Source organism: Canis aureus, chromosome 14, assembly GCF_053574225.1.
Source record: "Canis aureus isolate CA01 chromosome 14, VMU_Caureus_v.1.0, whole genome shotgun sequence".
Classification (NCBI taxonomy): Eukaryota; Metazoa; Chordata; class Mammalia; order Carnivora; family Canidae; genus Canis; species Canis aureus.
In genome coordinates this window covers 34,061,787-34,084,791 of record NC_135624.1, presented here as the reverse complement: position 1 = coordinate 34,084,791, position 23,005 = coordinate 34,061,787, and the positions used below count along the sequence as shown (strand labels likewise).

General features: G+C 50.0%; 1 protein-coding gene and 1 long non-coding RNA gene across 2 annotated transcripts in view; both read right to left on the bottom strand.

The window, feature by feature from the left end:
* The window catches only part of LOC144283352 (uncharacterized), a 59,149-nt gene that overhangs the window by 8,259 nt on the left and 27,885 nt on the right, over positions 1-23,005 (bottom strand). The window contains exons 3-4 of the mRNA XM_077847346.1: positions 13,348-13,599; positions 699-1,041 (exon numbers count right to left, since the gene is read on the bottom strand). Coding sequence (XP_077703472.1) covers positions 742-1,041; positions 13,348-13,569 — 522 coding nt within the window. The 5' untranslated portion in view covers positions 13,570-13,599 and the 3' untranslated portion in view covers positions 699-741. The remainder of the gene's footprint in view (positions 1-698; positions 1,042-13,347; positions 13,600-23,005) is intronic.
* Positions 1,188-12,448, bottom strand: LOC144283354 (uncharacterized). Its single transcript, XR_013351879.1, has 3 exons — positions 12,238-12,448; positions 10,490-10,567; positions 1,188-2,626 (listed from the first exon to the last, which is right to left on the bottom strand). It is a non-coding gene; the product is annotated as an uncharacterized LOC144283354 (long non-coding RNA).

The following is a 23,005-nucleotide window of genomic DNA, read 5'->3' as shown; positions in this document are numbered from 1 at the left end:
CTCCAGTCTGGGGTTTACCCCTGAACAACTGGGCACCACGAATCCTTAAACAGCACCAGCCCCCCAAGACCCAGGGTCCCCTCTTCTAACCTCCTCATCATTCTGCTCCGCCTTCTCCCCAAACCCTGCCAGGAACAGGACCAGATTTCGAAGCTCCTGGAGCCCAGCTCTGAGTGGGCAGACAGCTCCCATACCTCCTCCACTCCAAAGCCTGATCTCCCCCCTCAGACGCCAGCCCCTCTCTTCACTTTTTCGTGTGGATTTTCATTGCTCATTATACCTAGAACCTAAAGCTTTTACAGGAATAAGAAGCTCCCCTTCCCCAGAGGGCCAGGGGCACTCCTAGAAGGTGAGGGGGGTACAAATGGCACATCCTTCCAGCACTTGGAAGAAGGGCAGGAGACAACCACGGGAAGATGGCCTGCGAAAGGAGCCCTGGCACGCAAGCCCTGAGCCCCACAGTGTCCACAGCCCTCCCTGCTCTGTCCGAGGTTGATGGGGGCCAGGGATCTGTCTGCGGGCGTGGGCCAAAGCTTTCCAGACACTCTTCACCTGGACATAAAGCCTTGATTGCCAGCCTTTCCTCCTCTGTCATCCTGAAGTGTGATGCCCACTCCCCAACCCCATCACCCACCCAAAACCAGCCTCTCAAGCCAGGCCTCGACCCACCTCCCTCCCCTCAACTCCTGCCAACTCACCCACACATCAGCTCTGGTCCCACCCAAGTCCTAGGCCGTCTCATCACTTCTGTGCCGGTTCCTTAGCTTGAGCTGGCCCCTGAGCCCCCAGCGACTTGATTCCCTGCATCACTGGGCACTGGACTCTGTAGGCAACCCCAGAGCTGGCCAGCCTGGGCTTTCCTCTGCAGCTTCTCTGGGGGACCAGTGGGCCATGCACGGTCAGCAGGAAAGGCCACTGTTCCCTCCAGCTTGGCCCAGCTCCGCAGTGGGGGGACTGGATGCCTCGCTCTCTGGGTTCAGTGGTGATGTCCCCCTTTGGTTGTCCACGGGATACCACAGAGCAGAGGACAGCAAGCTTTTCCTATAAAAGGCCAGATAGTGAATACTGTAGGCTTTGTGGGCCACACGGCAGTCTCGATCACGGTGACTCAGCTTAGCCCTGGGAGCCCAAAAGCAGCTGGAGATGACAAGGAAACAATAGAAATGAACTTCATTTATAGACAGACACAAAAATTTTAATCCATATAATTTTCACATGTCACAGAATATTATTCTCCTTTTGATTTCTTTTAACCATTTAAAATAGGAAAACAGTACTTTAAAATGTAAAACAAAACAACAATGGGCTACAAATCTTACAAGAGGAGGCAGCCAAAATTAACAAGTCAGGAAACAACAGATGTTGGCGAGGATGTGGAGAAAGGGGAACCTCTTGCACTGTTGGTGGGGATGCAAGCTGGTGCAGCCACTCTGGAAAACTGTGTGGAGGTTCCTCAGAAAGTTGAAAACAAAGCTACTCTGTGACCCAGCGATTGCACTACTGGGTATTTATCCCAAAGATACAAACGTAGTGATCCAAAGGGGCACTTGCACCCCAATATTTATAACAGCAGTGTCCACAAGAGCCAAACTATGGAAAGAGCCCTGATGTCCATCGACAGATGAATGAATAAGGATGTGGTCTATATATACAATTAAATATTACTTGGTCATCGAAAAGAATGAAATCTTGCCATTTGCAACAACATGGATGGAACTAGAGGGTATTATGTTAAGCAAAATAACTCAAAGAAAGACAATTATCATATGATCTCACTCAAATGTGGGATGTAAGAAACAAAGCAGAGGAGCATAGGGGAAGAGAGGAAAAAATAAAACAAGATGAAATCAGAGAGGGAGACAAACCACAAGAGACTCTTAACCCTAGGAACACACAGAGGGTGGCTGGAGGGGAGGTGGGGGGGATGGGGTAACTGGGGGATGGGCATGAAGGAGGGCACTTGATGAGATGAGCACTGGGAGTTATATAAGACTGATGAACCCCTGAACTCTACTAAAACCAATAATACATTATATGCTAATTAACTAATTGAATTTAAATGAATTTAAATAAAATTTTAATGAAATGGGAAATTAAAAAAAAAAAAAAAAGAAAGGCAGCCAGCCTGATCTGGCCCACGGCTGTAGTTTGCTAGTCCCTGGTGGAGAGGAGTGAGCCCCGGGTTTGGGGTCGCACAGTGGCCTTCCAGTGTGGCCCCTCCCTCTTCCCAGGACCTCGGACAAATTACTTAACATCTCTGGGTTTGTTCCTCAGCAAAACACTTGGAAAATAATAGTGCCCTTTTCATAGGATGGTCGTGGATGCTAACTGAGAAACAACGCAGAGTGGTTTGGGGCACAAGTACCCCAAATGACAAAGTCTAAGCAGGGACGGCAATGACTCTATGTTATCATGGAAGAAAAATCTGGAATCTGGAAATGTAAAACAGGCAGGGTGGGGGGCACAGAAAGCAGTTTGGAAATCAGAAAAGTCCTGAGTTTGTCTCCTGGCTTGGCCACGTAGAGCTATGTGATCTTGGTGGCATTACTGGACCACTGTGGCTCTCAGTTTCCTCGTCCATAAAGTATCCGTGATCTGCTCACCCCACAGGCTCTCCAGAGGATTCCTTTAACAGCACAAAAAGTAAAGCGCATAGAGTAGACAAAAAAATGGCAACTATTATTTATCCTGTCTTGATTTTTTCCTATCCCAAATTTCTTTTTCTTTTTTTTTTTTCAGAGAAGAAGCCAACATTCTTTATCAAAAGCCTGCCTCCTCTCTGTCTCCAAAACATCCCTTTTGATGCTTCCCCTGTGCTCTATCAGTACAATATGCTGCTGCCTCCCCGAGGGAACCCTTGTTGCTGGAAACTAGGGCAGCCCTTTGAACCTGCATTCTTTCTCCACACTGAAAAACATCAGGTGATGTGCTGGGAACTGTTTGTTTTCTTGTCCTTATCCTTGGAGTCCCTCTATTGGGATCCGAGGCTGACAAGGGTCCAGCATGAAGAGAGGCTGCCCAAGGGCCCAGCACTGTGCTGGACATTGTCTGCCTGGCCTGGGCGGCAGCTTTGGGGCCCTCAGGTCCCTGTCAGCTTTGTGGATCAGACTGATGGTCAGCTCCCAGCCCGGGGTGTCTCTGATCCCACATAAACAACTCTGACACAGGCCAGGCTTGTCCTCTTGCTGAAAAAGCTTCCAGACGTGGCATTTTGGGGAAAGGCCTGCTGGTAGCTAGAAGGCTAGTGCAGCTAGAGAAGCTATAGTGATTTGAGGGGGGGAGGGACAGGGGAAAGCACTCCTTCTGGTTGTCTGGTCCTCCTGTCCCTTCAGGAGATGGATGGGCCCAAGGCTGACATTTGGGGCCAAGAGGCCAGAGCCAGGATGGAAGCCAGAAACATGAAAATCCAGGCTGAACACTCACCCAGAGAAAGTTGGGTCTACTCACCAAGTCCAGTGAGTGAGGAGAGATCCCCAAGTCAGGACAAAACCAAAGAGTTAGATGTCTTCTATCTCTGTGTGGCCAGTGTCTTCCCTATGCCTGATACTGGACCATGCCCAGGAATGTGTGGCAAACACATCACAGTCCCAGCTTCCTAAAGAACTCCTTTTCCAGGCACAGAAATATTCACATACATGACTACTTTGTGTTCCCAGAACCCATTTCACTTCACCCATGGCATGTAGCTGATCTACATTTCCTGGCTTCTTGGTCCTGTGGGCCATGGGACTGAGTTCTGGCCCATGGGTATATGTGCCAGGGGGCCTGGCCCACAAAATGACCCCAAAAACTCCTCCTCCTCCTGTGCCAGCTGTATGCAGAAGGCCCATCAGAGGCCTCCTGGGCCCTGGGATGGGCAGAGCCACAATATGGAAGGAGGCTGGGATCCCTGAGTAACCCTATGGAAGGCCACTGGCTGGTCTGCATCAGACTTGGTATGAATAAGAAATAAACATCTAACATATTGAGCACCAAGATTCAGGGGCTGGCTTGTTAGAGCAGTTAACCTAACCTATCCTGCCTAATGTGGTCAAAGAATCTGTAGTATCATAAGAGCTATGACACCGTAAAACAGGTAACCACACAGAATGAAAGCCAATCTCCCTGCCAGCTGGAGAGTTCCAGGATTTGAGCTCCCTCCAAGCCCTATCGGAGATGTTCCCAATCAAACCCGCACTGTTGCTGGAGTTTGTCACTTGGCCCCCACACTGACTCAGCCTCCTGCCCACCCCTGATTCATCCCGCCTTCCCAGACTCTGGCTGTCCCCGATCTGTCTCTCCAGAGTCTCTGAAAGCTGCCTGTGCCAGTCTCCCCAAGCTCAAGTTGGGTGCTCTTCACTAGGCTGTGTACTCCCTAGGACAAGGTCATGGGGGACCTGGGTTGGACCACCTCAGTGGAGTGGTAAACAGAACAACGGGAAGATACTCTTGGTTCTAATCATGACTCTGCCTCTCAGGAGCCCCTGTCCTTTTCTAGGTCCAGGCTGTCATAGTGGACATCCATCTAACCATGACTGTCCACAGCTCTAGAGACTCTCATTTCAAGTCACCCACACAAACGCTCTCTTCACGTACATAGAAACTTGCTGTTCAGCAGGCCTGTGATCAGTGTGTGTGTGTCCAGGTTTTAATTCACGACCACGCTGTGAGGTAGTACGCTCTTCCCATATTGTAGAAGAGGAACCTGAGATTCAGAGAGGAGAAGAGGTCTCTAGGATTCACACTCATGCCGCACTGACTCCAATATCTCTTTCTGACTCCTGATGGTTCTTTCTGTTGTCCGAAAACACCCCCGTTAAGTCGATAGTGGAATCTGCTCTAGCTTGGTTTGGAAAGTCAAGGATCAGGACCCAGACCTGCCCTGAAATCACTGTGTGACCTTGACTCCCGTGAGGCCATTTCACCATCCAGAGGAACCGTGAGATGCTCTGAAACCCTACAAAGGTGCAAAAGGATTGGATGTGTTTCTAGATAGAAAAATACGTTAAAGAGGAAAACCATCCAACCGACATAAGGTGGTACTTCCTCTGTGTGCATCAGACCTCGTTGAGGGCGGAATGCTGGAAGCATCTGAACTCTCCATGCATTCAGAACTTGCGGAGAAGAAGAGGAAGGTGTGTAATTTGTGTTGTTCTTGTGGCTTCAGAAGCTCAGAGAGGAGCTGGGAAATCGTGACTTCCACAGCTCACAGCTTTGAGTTTGTGTGGACATCTGGGCCTGGAGATGGTGTCATCTGGCATGAGTGAGAAAGCCTCCCTTTAGCAAAAAGTGATTTGCAGGAAGGGAATTTCTGTACTCCGCGTGTGGGCAAAAGACAACCAAATGTTCCCTGGCATTCATGCTTCGTTACCGATGAAACGGGGTCCCCTCCGCAACCATCCACGGGAAGGGAAGAGTATGAAACCACGCAAGACCGTGTCCCCTGTAATCCAGAACTGAGATCCTGCCTGTGAGCACACTTTGGAAAACAGAACATAAGGAGATAATCTGAGATGTACACAAAGATTCACAGCACACGTCTTACCTCCCTTCTCACAAAATAAAAAGTAGACCTGGCCTCAAACTTCCACAAGAGTGAACCAATTCCATCCATTTTGCGGTGTATCCACATATTAGAACGCTGTGGTGCTGTTAAAAGGAGGTTTCCGAAGGCGTGGTAGTGGACTGAGGAAGTGTTAACCATGGGAATGTACTGTCACCCTACAAGCTGCCCCTGCAGCACAGCCCATCTCCAGAAGGTGCCCGAGTAAGTGGTAACAGCAATGCTTCGGAGGAGAAAGTGCCCAGCCAGCAGCCAGGGTGAGGAAGGAGACTGGCTTCTCATCATTCACTGTCTCATAACTTTCAAATCTTCCAATAGAAAAAGGCCATCAATGCCCAGCCACAGTAAAGGAAATAAAACCCATACTAAGACATGTTGTTATAAGATCCAACCAACTTCCAGATGGAAAAGAAAAAAAGAAAAAGAAAAAATTTTAAAAAAAAAAGGTCACATATAAAGGAACTGGAATCAGAATCCCATCAGGCTATTTCCAAGGAGCAAAATAAAGACATTTGCAGAGTCAAAAGTTAGCTTCTATGCAGCCTTCCTTGGGAAGCTGGAGGAGGTTATGCCTCAGTGTGAAAGGAAGTCGGTCAACAGGAGGGTGGGAGATGTAACAAGGCAGAGGGATGATGTGGACAGAGCAGCATCGGGCCCAGAGGACCCCCGCTCCGGACGACAGCAGGGATCAGAGCACGCTGGAGGGAGGTCTTCAGGAAAATAAAATAGATTGCGGGCATTTATGGTGTTAGGTTCCTTGAAAAACATGAGCAATAGATCCTTAGAAAAGTAAACAGATAAAACACACAAAATGATGTTTACTCACAGAAAAAAATACAGTGCGCTATTTAAGGCAGGGCTGGAAATTATCTGTAGAGTCATCATGATGTATGTGTTCATTCAGGCTCCCTGAGGAGCAGATGTTAGAAGATGTGCATGAGATTTATTGGGGGAAACACCTAAGGAAGGGTAAGGGGGAGGGAGCCAGCGACAGATGGAAGCCGCCACGCAGCTCTGACACTGGGAAGGAAAGCAAGTCAACTTCAGGAAATGTTGTCCACGCCGACGGGGACCCTCCAGCCAAAGCCTCCCACTGAAGGAGTCCAAGATCTAGCACACAGGGGCTCGAATCTGGGCCCCGCTCGGCTGTCCCTGACCAGGGGGCGCTGGAAGGACGCCAGATCCAGGGGTGGTTCCAAGATGGTTCCAGAAGCAGCCGCTGGGGACCACGGATCGCAGGAATGGTGAACACTGACCGCAGGTTTAAAGGAGGAGGAGGAGAGGGGAGGGGGAGCAGGTGGTGTAGCAGAGATGGGGGCGATCACAAGGCGCCTGCAGGTGCTTCTCCAGGCTTCTCACCCCACCCGAAGTCAGACTGAGGCCACTGGACGATGGACGATGAGCAGAAGTGAGGAGCGTCCCCTTCCAGTGGAGTGAAAGCCTCCTTGCTTCATCCTGTGCTCACTTCCTCTGTTGCCGTGGGTTCGGAAGCCACAGGTTGAGATGGTGACAGCACAGGATGGGGTTCATGGAAGTCCCCGAGTCACAGAGAGAGGACAGACCACACAGACCCACATCAGCACCTCGGGCCTGCACCCCCCCCCAAGACAACTTGGCCATTCACTCAAAGGAGAGCGCCGGACACACTGTCCCCGTGGCTCCTGAGCTGTCCCAGCTTTTCTGCAGCGAGGGCTGGGGTCCCACGCCAGCTCCATCACACCCTCAGCAGCAGGAATCGACCTCTGGCCAGAGCTGACCCCGCACCGGCTCGGGTGGAGCACTGTGCTGGGAGTCATGGGATCCGGCTTCTCCATCAGCCAGGGGCTGTGTAGCGCATCTAGAAGGTGCAGGTGCAGGGGAGTTCGCCCCCTGGAGCACAGTTTGACCAATGAGAGATGGGAGAGGAGAAGGAGCCTGCAGACACATCCTGTCCCTTCTTCCCCATGGGAGATTGCTCCCCAAGATGTCCCACACGGCCAAGCCAGCAGGTGTGTCCTCTTGAGATGCTGCAGCCTCGGCAATGCACCCCCTTGCCTTTCTGTCCCTGTCCCCCGTGTCCATCTTAGTTCCCTGCACCGTCACTCCTGCTGCCCTGGGACCATATGTCCCCCAAAGCCTGAGTGTGGAAGCGGTGTCTCAGGCTCCACATTCTCGGATCTGCAGGCACCAGGGGGGCTCCGGGGGAAGAGGGATCTGACGACAGGAAAGGGAGGTTTGCTGAGCCCTGTGTTCAGGAGTACGAAAGAGAAGTAAAAAACTGAGCAGCTCCGAAAGGGAATGGAGATGCACAAACCAAGAAAATTGCTACGTGATCTCACTGTGCAGACTCTGGGAACTTGTTTGTTTACCCACCTCTGTGATTTCTCGCTGACTTTTTCCCACAAAGATGAGCAATAAAACGTACACGGTGCAAACAAGCTACAGATCCACATGGCAGGGCCGCAGGGAAGGGAAACAGAAACAGGAGGGGCCGCAGCCTGGAACCGATGGGGTAGGAGGGTAGCGGGGAACACGGAGTCATAGGGCACCCCCAACGGGGGCCCAGTGAGGCCCGAGGCCGGGGTTCTGAGCCTGCAGAACCCCCCCCCCCCACACGCCAACAACAATAACAAAACCTGCAATGCAGGTGGATTGCCTCCCTAAGTCTCTGGTCCAAGAAATGCCATTGTTCCTTTTTTTTTTTTTTACAAGAAATGTCATATTTCTATATATTGCTAAATCAAATTAAATCCACCCCAGCCTTGTCAGCCAAGATCAGCAATAAACCCACTTTCAGTTATTTGGGAGGGGAATGAAGCGGAGACTCCCGCCTCTCTTGAAACTCTAAAATGATACGATGCGCATTTTATTGACCACCTGCTACCTGCCGGATGCTGTTCTAGGCCCTTCGTGTGTTAGCCGGCTCAATCTTCGCAACACTTTGGGGGGAGATACTGGTGGCATGTCCAGTGACTGACGAGGAAACCGAGGGACTTGCCCAAGATGCTACAACCAGGCAGCGGCGGAGAGAGTGCGAGCCCCTGAATCCCACATTCTCAGCAACCCGAGTGAATATGTGAGGCTGTCACAGTGGAAACGCAGGACGAGCCTGGGGACTCCCAGCAGCCGCGGTGGCTACTCCCGGCCCTGCTCGTCAAGCCCTGAGGTGCAGGGCATCGCTGCCATCCGCCCCTCCTGCCACCCCGTGAAGACCTTTCCCACGGAGACAGGGGCCCACGTCCGGAACACAATGCAACCGGAGGCTCAATCCACCCACCCCCCTGCCTCTGTTTCCCAGCTCCAGGTTCCACTATCTGAGCAACCCCCACAACCTCTTATTCTCTGTGGCTCAGGAATTTCAATTCTCTTTCTCTGGGATTGCACTCCTGTCTCTCCCCACCAACCTCTGGAGTATCAGCCTGCACCCCCAGAACCCATAGACTGGAAAGGACTGAGCCTTCATCCACGGGTCGGTTGCACACGGGAGCAAGGGAGGTCCATCCCTCGAAAGGCATGTTTCTGCTCAGGAAACAAAAAATACTTCTCTTTCTTTTCCAAAGGGATCCAGGGCCGTCGGGCACTGTTGTACGAGTTGTGCACTGTGCTACTATAGGAGGTGCCATAGATTTAAATACTTATTAAAGTATTTTTAAAGATCTTTTTTTAAAGATCTAAATAAAGTGTCTCGAGGAAGAGGGGGACTTTCTCTCTGGCTAGAGGTGGGACTGAGAGTGGCCCACCGAGCGAAGGGGGAAAGTCAAAGCACTATTGAGGCTTCAGTAACACATCCTGTTGACATTTACTGAGTACCTAGTATGTCCAGGCACATTTCTAAACACTTTATATTCATTATGTCCCTTAATCTTTGAAACAATCCTCATAGGATTGAGGCAGGCATCACTCGAATCCCCATTTTACAGAAGAGAAAACCAAGAATTAGTTAAGCAGCTTGTTCAAAGCTGTACAACTAAAAAGTGGAGGAGCAGAGATTTGAACCCATATCTGCCTGACTTCCCAGCCCTCGGCTCTTAACCCCTGTGGATGACAAAGGCACACCGGGACTCCGCCTCGGGCAAGGAGGGATCAGAAGAGGTCTGCAGCCACAAGATGCACTCCGGTTTTACAGAATGGGTGACGGGCACTGAGGGGGGCACTTGACGGGATGAGCACTGGGTGTTATTCTGTATGTTGGTAAATTGCACACCCATAAAAAATAAATTTATTATTTAAAAAAAGATACCATTAAAAAAAAAAAGAAAGTTATGTTCCTGCCGTGTCTCTTTTCCAGAAGTTCCGAGACGGTGAGATCATATTGGGGCGGAGTGGGGGGGGGGGGGGTAGGAGGGATGGTCTGCGTGTTAAGAAACCTAAGTGGAACCCAGTACCACCAACTGGCATGTGTGGCTTTGGACAAGCTGCTTAACATATCAGAGCCTCAAATTCCCTCCCCTGCAAAACTAGAGCTGGTGCTAACTTCCTCGGGTGGGAGGATTAAGTGAAGTCTCTTATATAAAGTGCCTGGGACACCTCCTGCACAAATGCGAGTATCCCTTTCCACCTAGAACCCTTCCCACTCCTAAATTCTCCACCATGGAGTCCATAAGGAACCTGCCTTTTCAGTTAAATTCCTGGAGTGAGCATTTAAAGAGAGGCTTAAGCTCAGTTTTATTATCCAATGCAGATAACTTTTTTTTGATGTGTATCAATCATTTTCATTCGTAAGGTGGGTGGATTTTATATATCTATAGCTAGCTGCTGAGAGAAAAATCTTTAAAGCTTCAAGATGGGATTTTAAAACATCTTTATAGATGAAAAAAAAGCCAAAGTTTAACCTTCAAGGAAAATAAAAGAGAACATGAAGTCTATACTTGAACACACACAATACAAAAAAAAAAAAAAAAAAAGACCGGTTTGAGATTGCAGATGTATGACCTTGACGTCCATTGTTCGGGCAGCAGAAAGGATTACCTTCACCTGTGTTGTAGAGGAGGCAGCGCCGAGCATCATATGATCACTCCAGATCCGTCCTCACCCACGACGCCTGCCCTGGAGCCCAAAACCCCGTTATCAGAGATGCCTCGTCCATTCATACCATTTCTCTCCTGTCTACTCTTCTCCATTTGTTCATTCACATGAGGGTCTCTCTCCAACTGATCACCATGGGCCAGGCACTGGGTTAGCTGCCCCGAGGGCAGAAATTACTGGAGCCCCATTACCCGCTTTACAGACAGAGGGCCAGACAGGCATGCAAACCCCACTAACAACACAGAGGAAGTTCCATGCTGTAAAGTAACTACAGTGGGAGTCACATGCTAGTGAGAGCCATGAGAATGGAGGAAGGAGGGGATTCCTGGGTGGCTCAGTGGATTAGCGCCTGCCTTCAGCCCAGGGCTTGATCCTGGAGACCTGGGATCGAGTCCAGCATGGGACTTCCTGCATGGAGCCTGCTTCTCCCTCTGCTTGTGTCTCTGCCTCTGTGTGTGTGTGTGTGTGTGTGTGTGTGTCTCCCATGAATAAATAAATAAAATCTTAAAAAAAAAAGAATGGAGGAAGGAACATAGACAAACCCACAAGCGATGTGTTGTTGTGCTCTATGAGCAAACACGGAATCAGAAACGCTTGCATTGCCTGGGTTACAGGAGGCTGGGGGTGGGGTGGAGGGGATGAGGGGGCTGGTCTCTGAGCTGCCTGTAATAGACCTGAAGAATGGGGCACCTGGGTGCCTCAACGGGGGAGGGTCTGCCTTTGGCCCAGGTCGTGACCCCGGGAGCTGGGATTGAGTCCCATACCAGGCTCCTTGCAGGGAGCCTGCTTCTCCCTCTCTCTCTCTCTCTCATGAATAAATAAAATCTAAAATAAAAAAAAAAAGACCAGAAGAAGAAACTATCATGGAACCTTCACCGCCAGTAACAGAGGGGGACCAGACACCCCCTCTTCGCCCTCCACCTGTATCTCCAGGCCCCGATGCACAGCCTGTGGCCCCCCAGCCCAGCCCTCTCCCTTCCACTCGTGTCTTGCTTAGAGCCAGAAGGGACGAAGCTCCTACATCCAGAGACTAGAAGAGGAGGGGAGCTGATGGGAACGGCGGCTACACGGGTTCTGTACAGGCTGGGTTTCTAAGAGGGTTGGAGGGCTGCTCAGACGCTCCAGGGAGAACCTGAGCAGGAGAGGAGGCAGCAGAGGGAGAGGATCCTGAGGTGTGGCTGCCCTCCCTTCAGCATCAGAAGGGTGACAGAAATGGAGAGCAGAGGACCAGGCCACCAGCTGCCTGGCCTTGGCCCTTCACGCCTTAACACTAAGCCCACCTCCCTGCCCATCACTGGGTCGTGGCTGCTGGGCCCCAGGCTGGGTGACTTTCAGTATTTGTAAGCATCTCAACAGAACAATAAAGCATTTGGAGTACGTAAAAAAAAAGAGAGAGAGAGAGAGAAGAAGAAGAATTCAGATCATTCTAATTGCCCCCTCCTATGTTTGCTTCCATAATTTCTGATCATTCGCCAGATCGAGGCTGCAAAGGTAAAAGCACACAGGTTAGGGGTGTTGCATAAAAGGTGCAGAATGGGAGCACCCTGAGCATCCTCTGCTCCAAGCCCCTCTACAGAGGCCCAGAGATTTGCCCACGCAGGGCATGAAGACTTAGATCTGGGGTTGCCCTAATCCTCGCATTCCCTCCCCTTGAAGGGGCTTCTCAGAGTATATGAGGAGCCTTCACGTACCTGGGAGAGCAGGTGCTCACGGCCCCATTTTACAGAGGAGAACACAGAGGCCGAATACAGGACAGGAAGCCGCTGGCCCGAAGTCGCTGGTGGAAGTTGCAGCTAAGAGCATCCCTGGCTGGGAGCCGGGCCTGCGCCAGGCTGCGGGCTGCGCTTTCTGCGGTGCGGTGCTGCCGCCTAGAGGCACGAGCTGGGAGCAGGGCAGGGTGGGGGGGGGTGCCTCCGGGGCGGGCAGGCCGGCCCCCCCCAACCAGGAGGGCCCGGCGGGGAGGCGACCCTCCTCTCTCCTCCCCTCCCCTCCCCTAAGCACTCCCCTAAACGCCCTGCACATCCCGCGGGCCACTCCGTGAGCTACGCCGCCCAACGCGGCCAGGCTAAAGCTGAGGCTGCAAACAGGTGCACCTGCCCTAGAGGATCCTGTCCCAGTGGCCTCCGGAGGAGCTCGGGGAGCGAGGAAGGCACATCCCTGGGAGGCGGTTGGCAGCCACCTGTGGGCTTCCGTGTGGGCACCTGTGACTCGTGCAGGGCGCAGGCCAGGTGGTGTCTGCACAGGTACAAGGGGGCCGGGATGCAGCTGATCGTCTACCCCACCCCAGTCATTATTGGCCATTTTTGTGTGTGACATTAGACATCGTGAGTCTGACTGTCGTCGGTAGCGATCATCCTTTTGAATAATGCATTGTCGCAGAGCAGGTGGCGGCATCCGAGGGACCCGACTGCAGGCCAATAGCGCTGCCTTGTGGCCAAGCGAGAGGCGACAGCTTCCTCTCCCGGAGCTCGGGCGCCTGGACCAGCGGGGAGATGCACCCGGATGAACCCACGGAAGGGAACTCCAGGAGTAGAAAATGAGTGGGAAATATCAGTGAGGGAGACAGAACATGAGAGGCTCCTAACTCTGGGAAACGAACAAGGGGTGGTGGAAAGGGAGGTGGGCAGAGGGTTGGGGTGACAGGGTGACGGGCGCTGAGAGGGGGCACTGGATGAGATGAGCACTGGGTGTTATGCATGCTATATGTTGGCAAATCGAACTCCAATAAAAATAAAATAAAATAAAATAAAATAAAATAATGAATTCCAGAGACAGGCCCACAGCTAGCCAGACCCACCTACCAACTCCGCAGACGCCTCGTAGTCCTGCTCCGCGCCAGACACCAAGGCATTCCTCCTAGAATCGATGATGAACAGGGCCTGTGGCCCCTGCCCCGCGGGGAGGAGAGAGGTGACCCGAAGGACCCAGCGGGATCTGATGGCGATGGGAAGACAGGGACCAGGACTCAACAGTCCATAACCAGGCCAACGAGTCTCAGCGAGGTTGCCCCCTTCCTGCCACATGCTCAAAAGTCTTTCCTCTCCCTGGCAAATCTGAAGAATGAATTATATCCATCAGGAGAATCCTTCATAGAGACAGTTTTGTCTAAAGCAGTTGTTCTTAGCTCTTCTTGAAGTCACATAGCCTCGGAGTCTGGTGAAGTCTGCAGGTTCACCCTCCCAGAAAATACACCCACGTCCTATGCAGCAACACACGGCATAGCATGTCAGCCGGGAGCTTCTCACACCCACTGATGCTCCTGCAAGCCCCCCACAGAGAGCCCCTGGTCCGCAGGGTCATTCCCTCCTGATCACCTGGAAATCTCTGTCTTAGCACAAAAAGATAACCCTTCCTATTTCAGGTAACTATATTACTGGCTTCAAGATGGGTGTAGCTCATCAAGGAAATCTGAGAAATCACTAAGCAGCCACAATGCACCCAAGGAAGCTCCTTTACAAGTTGGCAAGGGATGCAGCAGGGTAACCGCTACCCCTTCCTCTGATGGCCCAGATACCACAGATGTTCAGGGCCCAGGCTTGAGGTCCACATACCGGCTTCACCCTCAGAACAATCCCTCAGCCTCTCTGGGTTCTCACCTGCCAAGTGCGAGAAATGATGACAAGTCCCCGTCATGACTCTAGTTAGAATTAATGCAAATCAGAGTGCCTGACCCATACTAAGAGCTCAAACACTGGCTTTTATTGTCAACATTATAATTAGGATGAATTAATTCTTTAATCCATCCAGCAACAATTTACCCATTTCCCACTGTTTACCCGACGATAGATATAAAGTACCGGAGACGTAGATTTGGCCAGATGCCTGGCCATGGAGCCAGACTCTGGGTCCCAAAGTTTGGTCCAAGGACACATAGCAAAGGTACCCCCCAGGAGCTTGTTAGAAATGCCAGATCCCAGGGCCTTGCCCAGACCTACTGAATCAGAATCTGCATTTCAACAAGATCCCCAGGCAATTGCCAGACATTTTAATGTTTGAGAAGTCCTGCTGCAGATCTGGAAGAGAGAGAGAGAGAGAGAGAGAGAGAGGATGGCTTTTGAACAGTTGCCTGGCTTTGTGGTCGAAGTAGAATCAGAACCAGCCTGAAGCAAATTGTCATTGTTCTTTGTAATGCAAAGCGTCCCTAGAAGAAGGATGTCAGAGCACTGCTGTGACCTCACAAAAGTTGTCCCTCCAAATGCCCCTCCTCTGCAGACAGGCTGGGAGAAAAGGTGTACATGGGCACAGAAACAACGAGGCCTCCTAAGAGAAAGGAACTAGAAATGCCTACGCCTTTCCTTTGGAGATTCAATGTCACTGGAATTTGTCTGATAAACTGAGGTGGTTGCAGAGGGATCTCCAGGTAGGAAAGTCCACCCGGGGAGCTGCAGGGCACGGCGTGCAGGAATGTTGGGGCAATGGGGTTCAACCCCAAGGGAGAACACGCTCAGGGAACTCTCAGGGGAACTCGGAGCTGGAGAGAGTGAGCCACCTAACATCAGAAAATCACTGTGTCCCTGTCCACAGGGATCTGAATCCACGGAGGGGTCCTTGCAGAAGTGGGCAAAGATGTGCCAGCCTGTGTGGGACCCATTGCCAGCAGTGCCTGAAGACATGTAGCCAAATGCCATGGTGCCCACAATGGATTAATCCGATTCTCCAATTCCCCTTCCGCTTGACATTTATGTGCAGGGCAGGTTCCCTGGGAATTCATAAGCTCCTAGAGTTTCAACGGCCCCCGTCTCTGCCCTGAAGAGCCTATGGTCTAGTGGAGGGAGAGCATGTAAACACAGAAGTGAATCCTCATAAACAGGGGTCATTCTCCCCACTTCCCAGGAAGGACACTACAGCTTGGAAGAAGGTAAAGTGCTCGAAGAAGATCACAGACAGCTTAGGTGGCAAAGCCAAGAGTCACGCCCAAAGCTAACCCCAAAATCTGTTCTCTGCTCTCAAAACACCCGCCCAGCACACCTCTCCTCTGCTGAGAAGAATAGCCACACAAGTCACACTGGGTTTGTTTTGGGTTTTTTGTTTTTTAAGTACAAATTCGGGACGAACAAGACAACATTCTCCAGGGACACACAGGAGGAAACCTAATTTGACACTGAGCCATCAGGGAGACCTCCCCACTCTTTGAACCAGGCTTGGAAGAAGGTGGGTGCCCAGGGAAGGTGGAGCAGCCCATATAAAGGCGTGGGCCTTGGGTACAGGGCAACTCGGTCTCACACTGAAGCTTGAGAGCAAAGCAATTCGGAGGCTACAGAAACTGATTAAGGCCGGATCTCTGAGGACCTAGAAGACCCTCCGAAGAACCTGAAATTAGCTGGGGAAGCACTAGAAAGCCACAGCAGCTTTGGGAAAGGAACTGAGCTTTAATCTGTTTTCAGATCCCCTGGGCTCCCCAGCAAGGATGGTTTGAGGAAGGAGAGAGATTAGCGGCAGGAGATCCAGTGAGAGGATATCCCCAAAGCCTGACCCAGGCCTTATTTTGGAGGGAAAATGCAAGCCTAGCCTCGCTAGAGAACAAAGAAAAGACAAGGAAATAAATACGACTCCTAGGTACCCCCAGACACACCTGGGCAGGTTTGAAGCCAGATGAAGAGGAGCAGTGGGAAGAGAAGGGAATCTCTGGGGGCGCGGGCGGCTTTTCACTGGCACGCAGCGTGCAGCTCTCTTCTTACTTTGTGTCCACCCTGCAGCCTCAAGGGAAAACACCCTAAAACCCAACCAATGCTTGGCAAGATCTGAGCACAGCCAGAGCCCAGTTAGCACAGGGGGCTGGAGAGTGAGCGGTGAACATCAGGCATGCAGATGTGATGTCCCAGGAACACCAGCGCCCGGACACCGAGGCTCAGTGAGCTTCCCTGTCCCCCCAGAGCAGCGGGCCTGCGTTGTCTCACATCATATATTCTTGCGGGGCATTAACCTGTCCGTGGGACTCTACTGAGGAAGGGAAACTGCAAGCTCCCGCCTGGCTTCCCCGGGTCTCTGCCCTGGGTGCCTTAGTCCGGACAGGTCTAATCTGTACCCAATCACTGTGACTACAACCTCTTGTCTGAGTCCTCCCAGTGAATCGTCAAACCTGAAGGTGGCCCGGGGGACCCCCAACACAGCCACCATGTCCTCTCAAGACCCTGCTGTAGCAGGGACGCCTGGGTGGCTGGGAGGTTGAGCGTCTGCCTTTGGCTCAGGCCATGATCCTGGGGTCCTGGGATCGAGTCCTGCATCAAGCTCCCCATAGGGAGCCAGTTCTCCCTCTGCCTGTGTCTCTGCCTCTCTCTGTGTGTCTCTCATGAATAAATAAATAAAATCATAAAAAAGAAAAAAAAAAGAAAAAGACAGTGCTGTAGCAAATAGCAGCAAGTGCACAGGTGCGTCCCGACAGCTCCTTGCCTCAGCTGTTCCATGTAACCGTTTCCTGTGTGGGCACCTTTGTCCACATCAGATGGGGCATATTTGAGGATTTAGCCATTCTAGTGCGTGTCCAAACCTGGAAGATGCATGGTAACCCTCTTCCTTGTATCGACCCTTCATGAATGGGAGACTGCAGCCAGGGGGTGGGCTACTGGGTGAGCTACTCTCATCTCTTGGGAAATTCTGAAATGCACCTTGCACAGTTCTTCCGAGGGTCCTCAGTGGTGAGACCGAGCTCGACTGCCCACAGCACTAACCGCTCAATCCCTTGCCTGCTTTGGCTTCTCCTCCTTCCCCATTGTAGTCTTCTCAGCTCTCCGCTCCAGCCCTGTAGGATCACTTTCCTAAACAGACTCCATGTACACAAGCCCACGCTCAGGATCTGCATCTGGAAGGAACCTGGGCTCAGGCCAAGGAAGCTTTCAGACGATGATGGCCTCATGCTCCTGAGTCTCTGTGGCATCTTTCATTTAGGCAGTGAGATCTTCTGGGGTAAATGCCATCGTTCAAAGGCCTGATTATTGCTAGAGATTCATATGGCAGGTTGGAAGCCCAGCCTCTGCCTCTGTCTCCCCAGTGTGGTCAGTCTGCAGGTGACCACGCACAGACATGTCCAGGGAGAAGATGCATAAGAAGGGAAATGCACACACGTTCCTTCCTCCCCTCTGCACAGGCAGGGCCGCCAGCGCTGGGCCTTCTCTGCATTGTCAGCCGGGTATAACCCTCAGCCTGTGCTCCTGTAAATCCAGCCCCATCATAAATACAGCAGCAGCCACACAATTAGCCCCTCTCGCCAGAGCGAGAGCGCTACCCAGTGTAATGCTGTGCACTTGTGAAACCTTGATGGGTAGCAGTGATAGAGGATGTCATTTTATCTTGCCAAAATGCAGAATGTGAATCTGATCAAACCTCTAGATCTAGTTACCACTTTATAAGAAATAGGGAGGGTAGAGGAATATGTTAGGACACAATCCGTCAAATCTAGAACATGGAAAAAAAATCTGGGAGATAAATGACCTGGTTTCTTTGATAAGAAACTGATGAGAAGAAGAGCCGAAAAAGGAGAGGCAGGAATCATCCAAGATTAAATGAAGCTTAGAAACATGTCAAACAAATGTGATATGTGCACTTACTCAAACAAAAGCAATTGTAAAAAGATTTCCTTGTACTCAATTGGGGAAATTTGAAAACTCTCTATATATTTGAGGATATTAAGGAATTATTTTTAATTTTTAGCAGCGATGATAGTATCATGGTTATATATTTTTTTCTAAGAGTTTCTCTGTTCTACTGAAGCATTTACAGATGAAATAATTTGATGTCTGGTATTTGCTTTAAAATATCCCAGCATGGGGTGAAAAAAACAAAGGGGGGGGCAGATAAATGAGACCCACAGGATTGTGATTATTGTTGCAGCTGATTGGTGGGTGCCTGGGAGCTCATTAAGCCTCTCTCTCTCTGCTCTCCTGCAGATTTGGAAGTTTTCCTTATTACAAAAAAGGAAGGGGAGGAAGAAAGGTGGGAAGGAAGGAGAGAGAAAAAGACAGAGAGAAGCTATTGTTTCAAAGCTATGAGATGTGGTTGCTCTTTCTCTAAAGATGGCATCCCAAGTGCACTTTTGCTGGGAAGAATGACAAGGATGGTGGTGGTGATGATGATGATGATGATGATGATGATGATGATGATGATGTCTGCAGCGAGGTAGGACAAGCATCCTTTTCTGGGACGGACAGAGAAGGAACCACAGTGATTCACCGAGTTCTGTCACCAGCTGCCCTCGGTATTCGTGGCGCTGCCTCTGTGCAGGTTCTGTCTCCGTCCAGAGCTGGGCCCCCCGTCCCTGACGTGGTTGTGTGGGAGGGCATGCGTGTTCCTTGTCTAAGCCCATCCTCATGGGAGACAGAGTAGAAGCGATGATGGCAGGGAGGGCTGGCCAGAAGGGATTTCTAGGAGGAGAGGCTTCCCTGGGCCCTCATCACCTCTCTGCCCATGGGGTCTGGGCGTGCAGTAGAACTTCCTGGTTGGTAAGTAAGAGGGAAATACTGGATATCCATAGTTCAGCCCCCTCCTTCCTTCTTCTTGGGAGTGAGGTGCCCCAGCGAACAGGCCCAAGAACTTGAACCAAACTGTAAGGACACAGAGAACCCCTACAAGATTTTAAGCAAAGAGGTGTTTATCTTCTGCCCTTTGCATCTTCTGCTCCTCTTGCCCAGAATGCTCATCCTCTCATTCTCCACCTCTTCTCTTGATTGGCTTCCTCTCATTCTTTAGGACCCAGCTTAGCTAACACATCCTCCAGGAAGACTTCTCTGACTGTTCCAGCACTTCAAACCTACCTGTGTCCCAAGTCCATGTTCACTTGTCTCCACGCTAGACTGCAGGTCCACGGGGACAGGGACCACCTGCCCTGTTCATCCTTGATTGCCTTGAGTCCCTAGCTCCCCACCACATGATAGTACCAACTTAATCCTTCTAACAGGAATTATTGAATTACTGAATTGAATTATTGAATGACTTTGAAATGTGACTGTGTGTGTGTGTGTGTGTGTGTGTGTGTAGCTAGAATCAAAGGTCCTCTGTCAAGAAGGATGGACAGAAGATGATAAGGACGGGAGAGGACCAAACATGGCTCAGAGATAGGGCCAGCCAGTCTTCCCTGGGATTGACAGGGGGGTCCTTCTCTTAGGAAGTCCAAAGCTGCTTTGCATATCACCTCTTGCTACATCCCTTAGGATTCCCTTATGTTCCTCAAGCCAGTCCGCCTTCACTCCAATCCCTTGTTACAATGAAGGCTTCTTTATATCCTACTTGCCCTGTTCATATGCACTGGGTTCTTTTCTCTCCTGACTGTGTCCTGACTGATACAGTGTATCAACAACATGATAAACCTCCTCTTTGTTTAAATTATTTTCTTTCTTTTTTTCTTCAATTTGCCTATACATCCATTGATTTATTTATACTTGCTGTGACCATGGTGGTAGGAGAAAAAAAAAATTGATAGATATCATGCCCAGTTACCTAGAAAAGTGCTCTAGATAAGTGTTTCCAAATATCAGTGTCATATGAATGACCTGGGATTCTTTTATATTTACACATACATATTTGGGGGGGAAATAATTGACATAACATGAGACTAGTTTCAGGTATACAACATAACAATTCAGTATTTGTATATATCGCAAAATGTTCACTGCAATAAGTCTAATTAACATCCATCACCACAGATAGTTAACATTTTTTCCCTGTGATGAGACCTTTTAAGATCTTCTCTTTTGGGGCATCTTGGTGGCTTGGTGGTTGAGTGTCTGCCTTTGGCTCAGGTCGTGATCCCAGGGTCCTGGGATCAAGTCCCGCATCAGGCTCCTTGCAGGGAGCCTGCTTCTCCCTCTGCCTGTGTCTCTGCCTCTCTCTCTCTCTCTCTCTCTCTCATGAATAAATAAATAAAATCTTAAGAAAGACAAAGATCTCTCTTCACAACTTTCAAGTATACAAGACAGTATGATGAAGTACAGTCACCAAGCTATAAGTTACATCCATGACATATTATCTTCTCATTGGAAGTCTGTACCTTTTGACAACCTTCACCCATTTTTCCCATCCCCATCAACTTTTTTTCTGTTCCTTGCCATTGAGATCTAAACCCACCCACATGAAGAAATCACTGAAAGGGCTTTGGTATTGTGGAGCCCTGGACACCACAAGAGCTCAGGGGGTGATTCTTAACTCTTCCAGAGAAGATGGTACCTAAGCTGGACTTCAAAGGGCCCACTGCTCACCTTTATCCCTGCCTACAGCATAAGCTCAGGGCCATGGAGGCAGAGCTGCGAGGATGACTGCTCCAGAAAACGTTCCCAGAACTCACAATAAGAAGTCCCTGCCCACTCTGAACCTCCTGTGAACCCTCCCAGACCCTGGGCCCTTCAGAACTTGCATCACAGCCTTGAAAGACTTGACAGAGAGGGCAGGGACTGCAAGTGTGTACCAGAACCCATTCCCTACTCTTCCCCCAGGCATAGAAACAAAGTGCACTGCCAACCTTCCTTGAACTTAGAGATGTCCTTATGATGAGCTTCAAGCAGAAACGGAGAAACGGGAAGCAGAGCTTCAAGGAGAAACGGGAGCAAATGAGTCCACCACTTGGGAGCTGTGATGTCATCCTGATTCCCTTTCCCCGTCTGCCACCCAAGAGACTTTAGGATTTCTCTATTAGACCATCTGCATCATCTACCTTAATCATCTACCTTTATTTCTAGATGTATTTCTAAGCTATGAGATACTCAAGAGCCTGTTCTGTGTCTTAATCATCACTGGTACCCAACCCCTGACTGCAACGTGTACTCAGTAAACGTTCTTCTGGTATTTCCCCCAATATCTGCCTTATTCTTGGTCTTTCAAAATTTAAGTGAAATTAGTTTGAACCCCATATTTATGGCAATTTTTCTAAGGATTTGGGAGAAGAGGTGAAGCAGCAAAGTAGAGAAGAGTAGCTTTTATTTCCCCCTGTTTTAAATCCTCTTGCCCTAGATGCTCCCCCTAGAACCCTCTCTCTTGATTTGTACAAAGTTACTTGCATAACTATGTGTGTTTCTTGCAGAATATTTGAGTGTCTGAGGAGAGAAGAAAGAAATAGTTGCATCCGCACAATGGAGGTAAATTAACTGTTCCTAAAAATTACTTAGGAGGATGACATCGTGAGGATGGTGGAGCAAGGACCTCCATACATCCACTCCTCCACAGAAGCAAAATGGTCAAAATCAACTTTTCTTCAGAACTCTAGAAATAACCAAAGGCTCACAACAATCTGGGAAGCCTGTGTTTAAGAGAAATGGCTGAATCTCAGTGTGTAAAAAGGGAGCCATGAGGCATTTTAACTTAACTTGCATTCCCGTCCTCTCTCTCCAGCTCCATGGCAGGATTGAACACCAACAGCCCTAACTCACAGTGAAAACCAGTGGCCTGTATGCTGCTGGAAGGACAGAGAAGGATTGAAGCTCCTTCAAAGCCCTAGTTCTCTGAGAATTGTAACTATTCATTTGCAGGGCTTGGTTTTTTTTTTTTTTAGCCTGACTCAAGAGTTTCCCAGTGGGAAGAAACGTTTCCCAGGTCACTTGTGGGAAACATTCAGTGGCAACTGTTCAATATGATGGCTGCCTGAGCCGGTGACAAGAGCTGGGGAAAAGAGCAGGCTAACCAAATACCTTAAAAGGAAAGCAGGGGGATGGGATGCTCATAAATGACTGAAAAGTTCTGACATTAAAAAAAAAAGTTCTGACATACCCCTGGAGACCTAGAGGACTCCTCACATGTCCTAGAGGACCCAAGGTGCTCACCTCTGTCTGACCTTGAGGTTTTATGCAAGAAGGAAGTGAAGGCTAATGTAGAGTTGTCTCCTGTGCAAATGGCCATTGCAGGTGTGCCCCAACACACACAGGGAGCCCTTTGGCATCACCTGGGAAACTCACTGGTCCCAAGCATTTCAGGAAATAACTGTCCAATGAGTAGCTGACAACTAAGCCAACCAACCAGAGGGTTTGGTGGCCACAAAGACAAAGATCAGAAGATCATCACAGCAGCCAGGCATGGCTGTTAGCAGCAGGCCAGCTCCCAGTACCAGGGACTGCATTTCTCTTTCCCATCTTCTAATGGCCAGTCTGTGTTCACTGAACCCCAAATGTCTCAAAATGTGTTTTTACAGCCCATTCAAATCGGATGCAAGGTCCACGCATTACACATCCCTGCAGTGTTCTAATCTGTAATGGTTCTTCCCTCCTCTTTCTTCCCCAAACTAAGCTGGGCTGATTGCTCCTCATGCCATCTGGCCCTGTTCTAGGACTTTACAGGCATTATCAGATTTAATCTTCACCAAGAAGCTGATAAGACAGTCTTTCTATCATCATATTCCCATAAAAAGGGGAATTCCCATATTGCCTTTTCCAGGCAGTAGCAAAGCAGCCTGGGTCCCAGGCTGCAGCTTAACCTACACAGTAACCCACCTAACAGTCCCATACCTTGTCCAAGAAGTCCTAGCATCTCCACGGAACAGGTGAA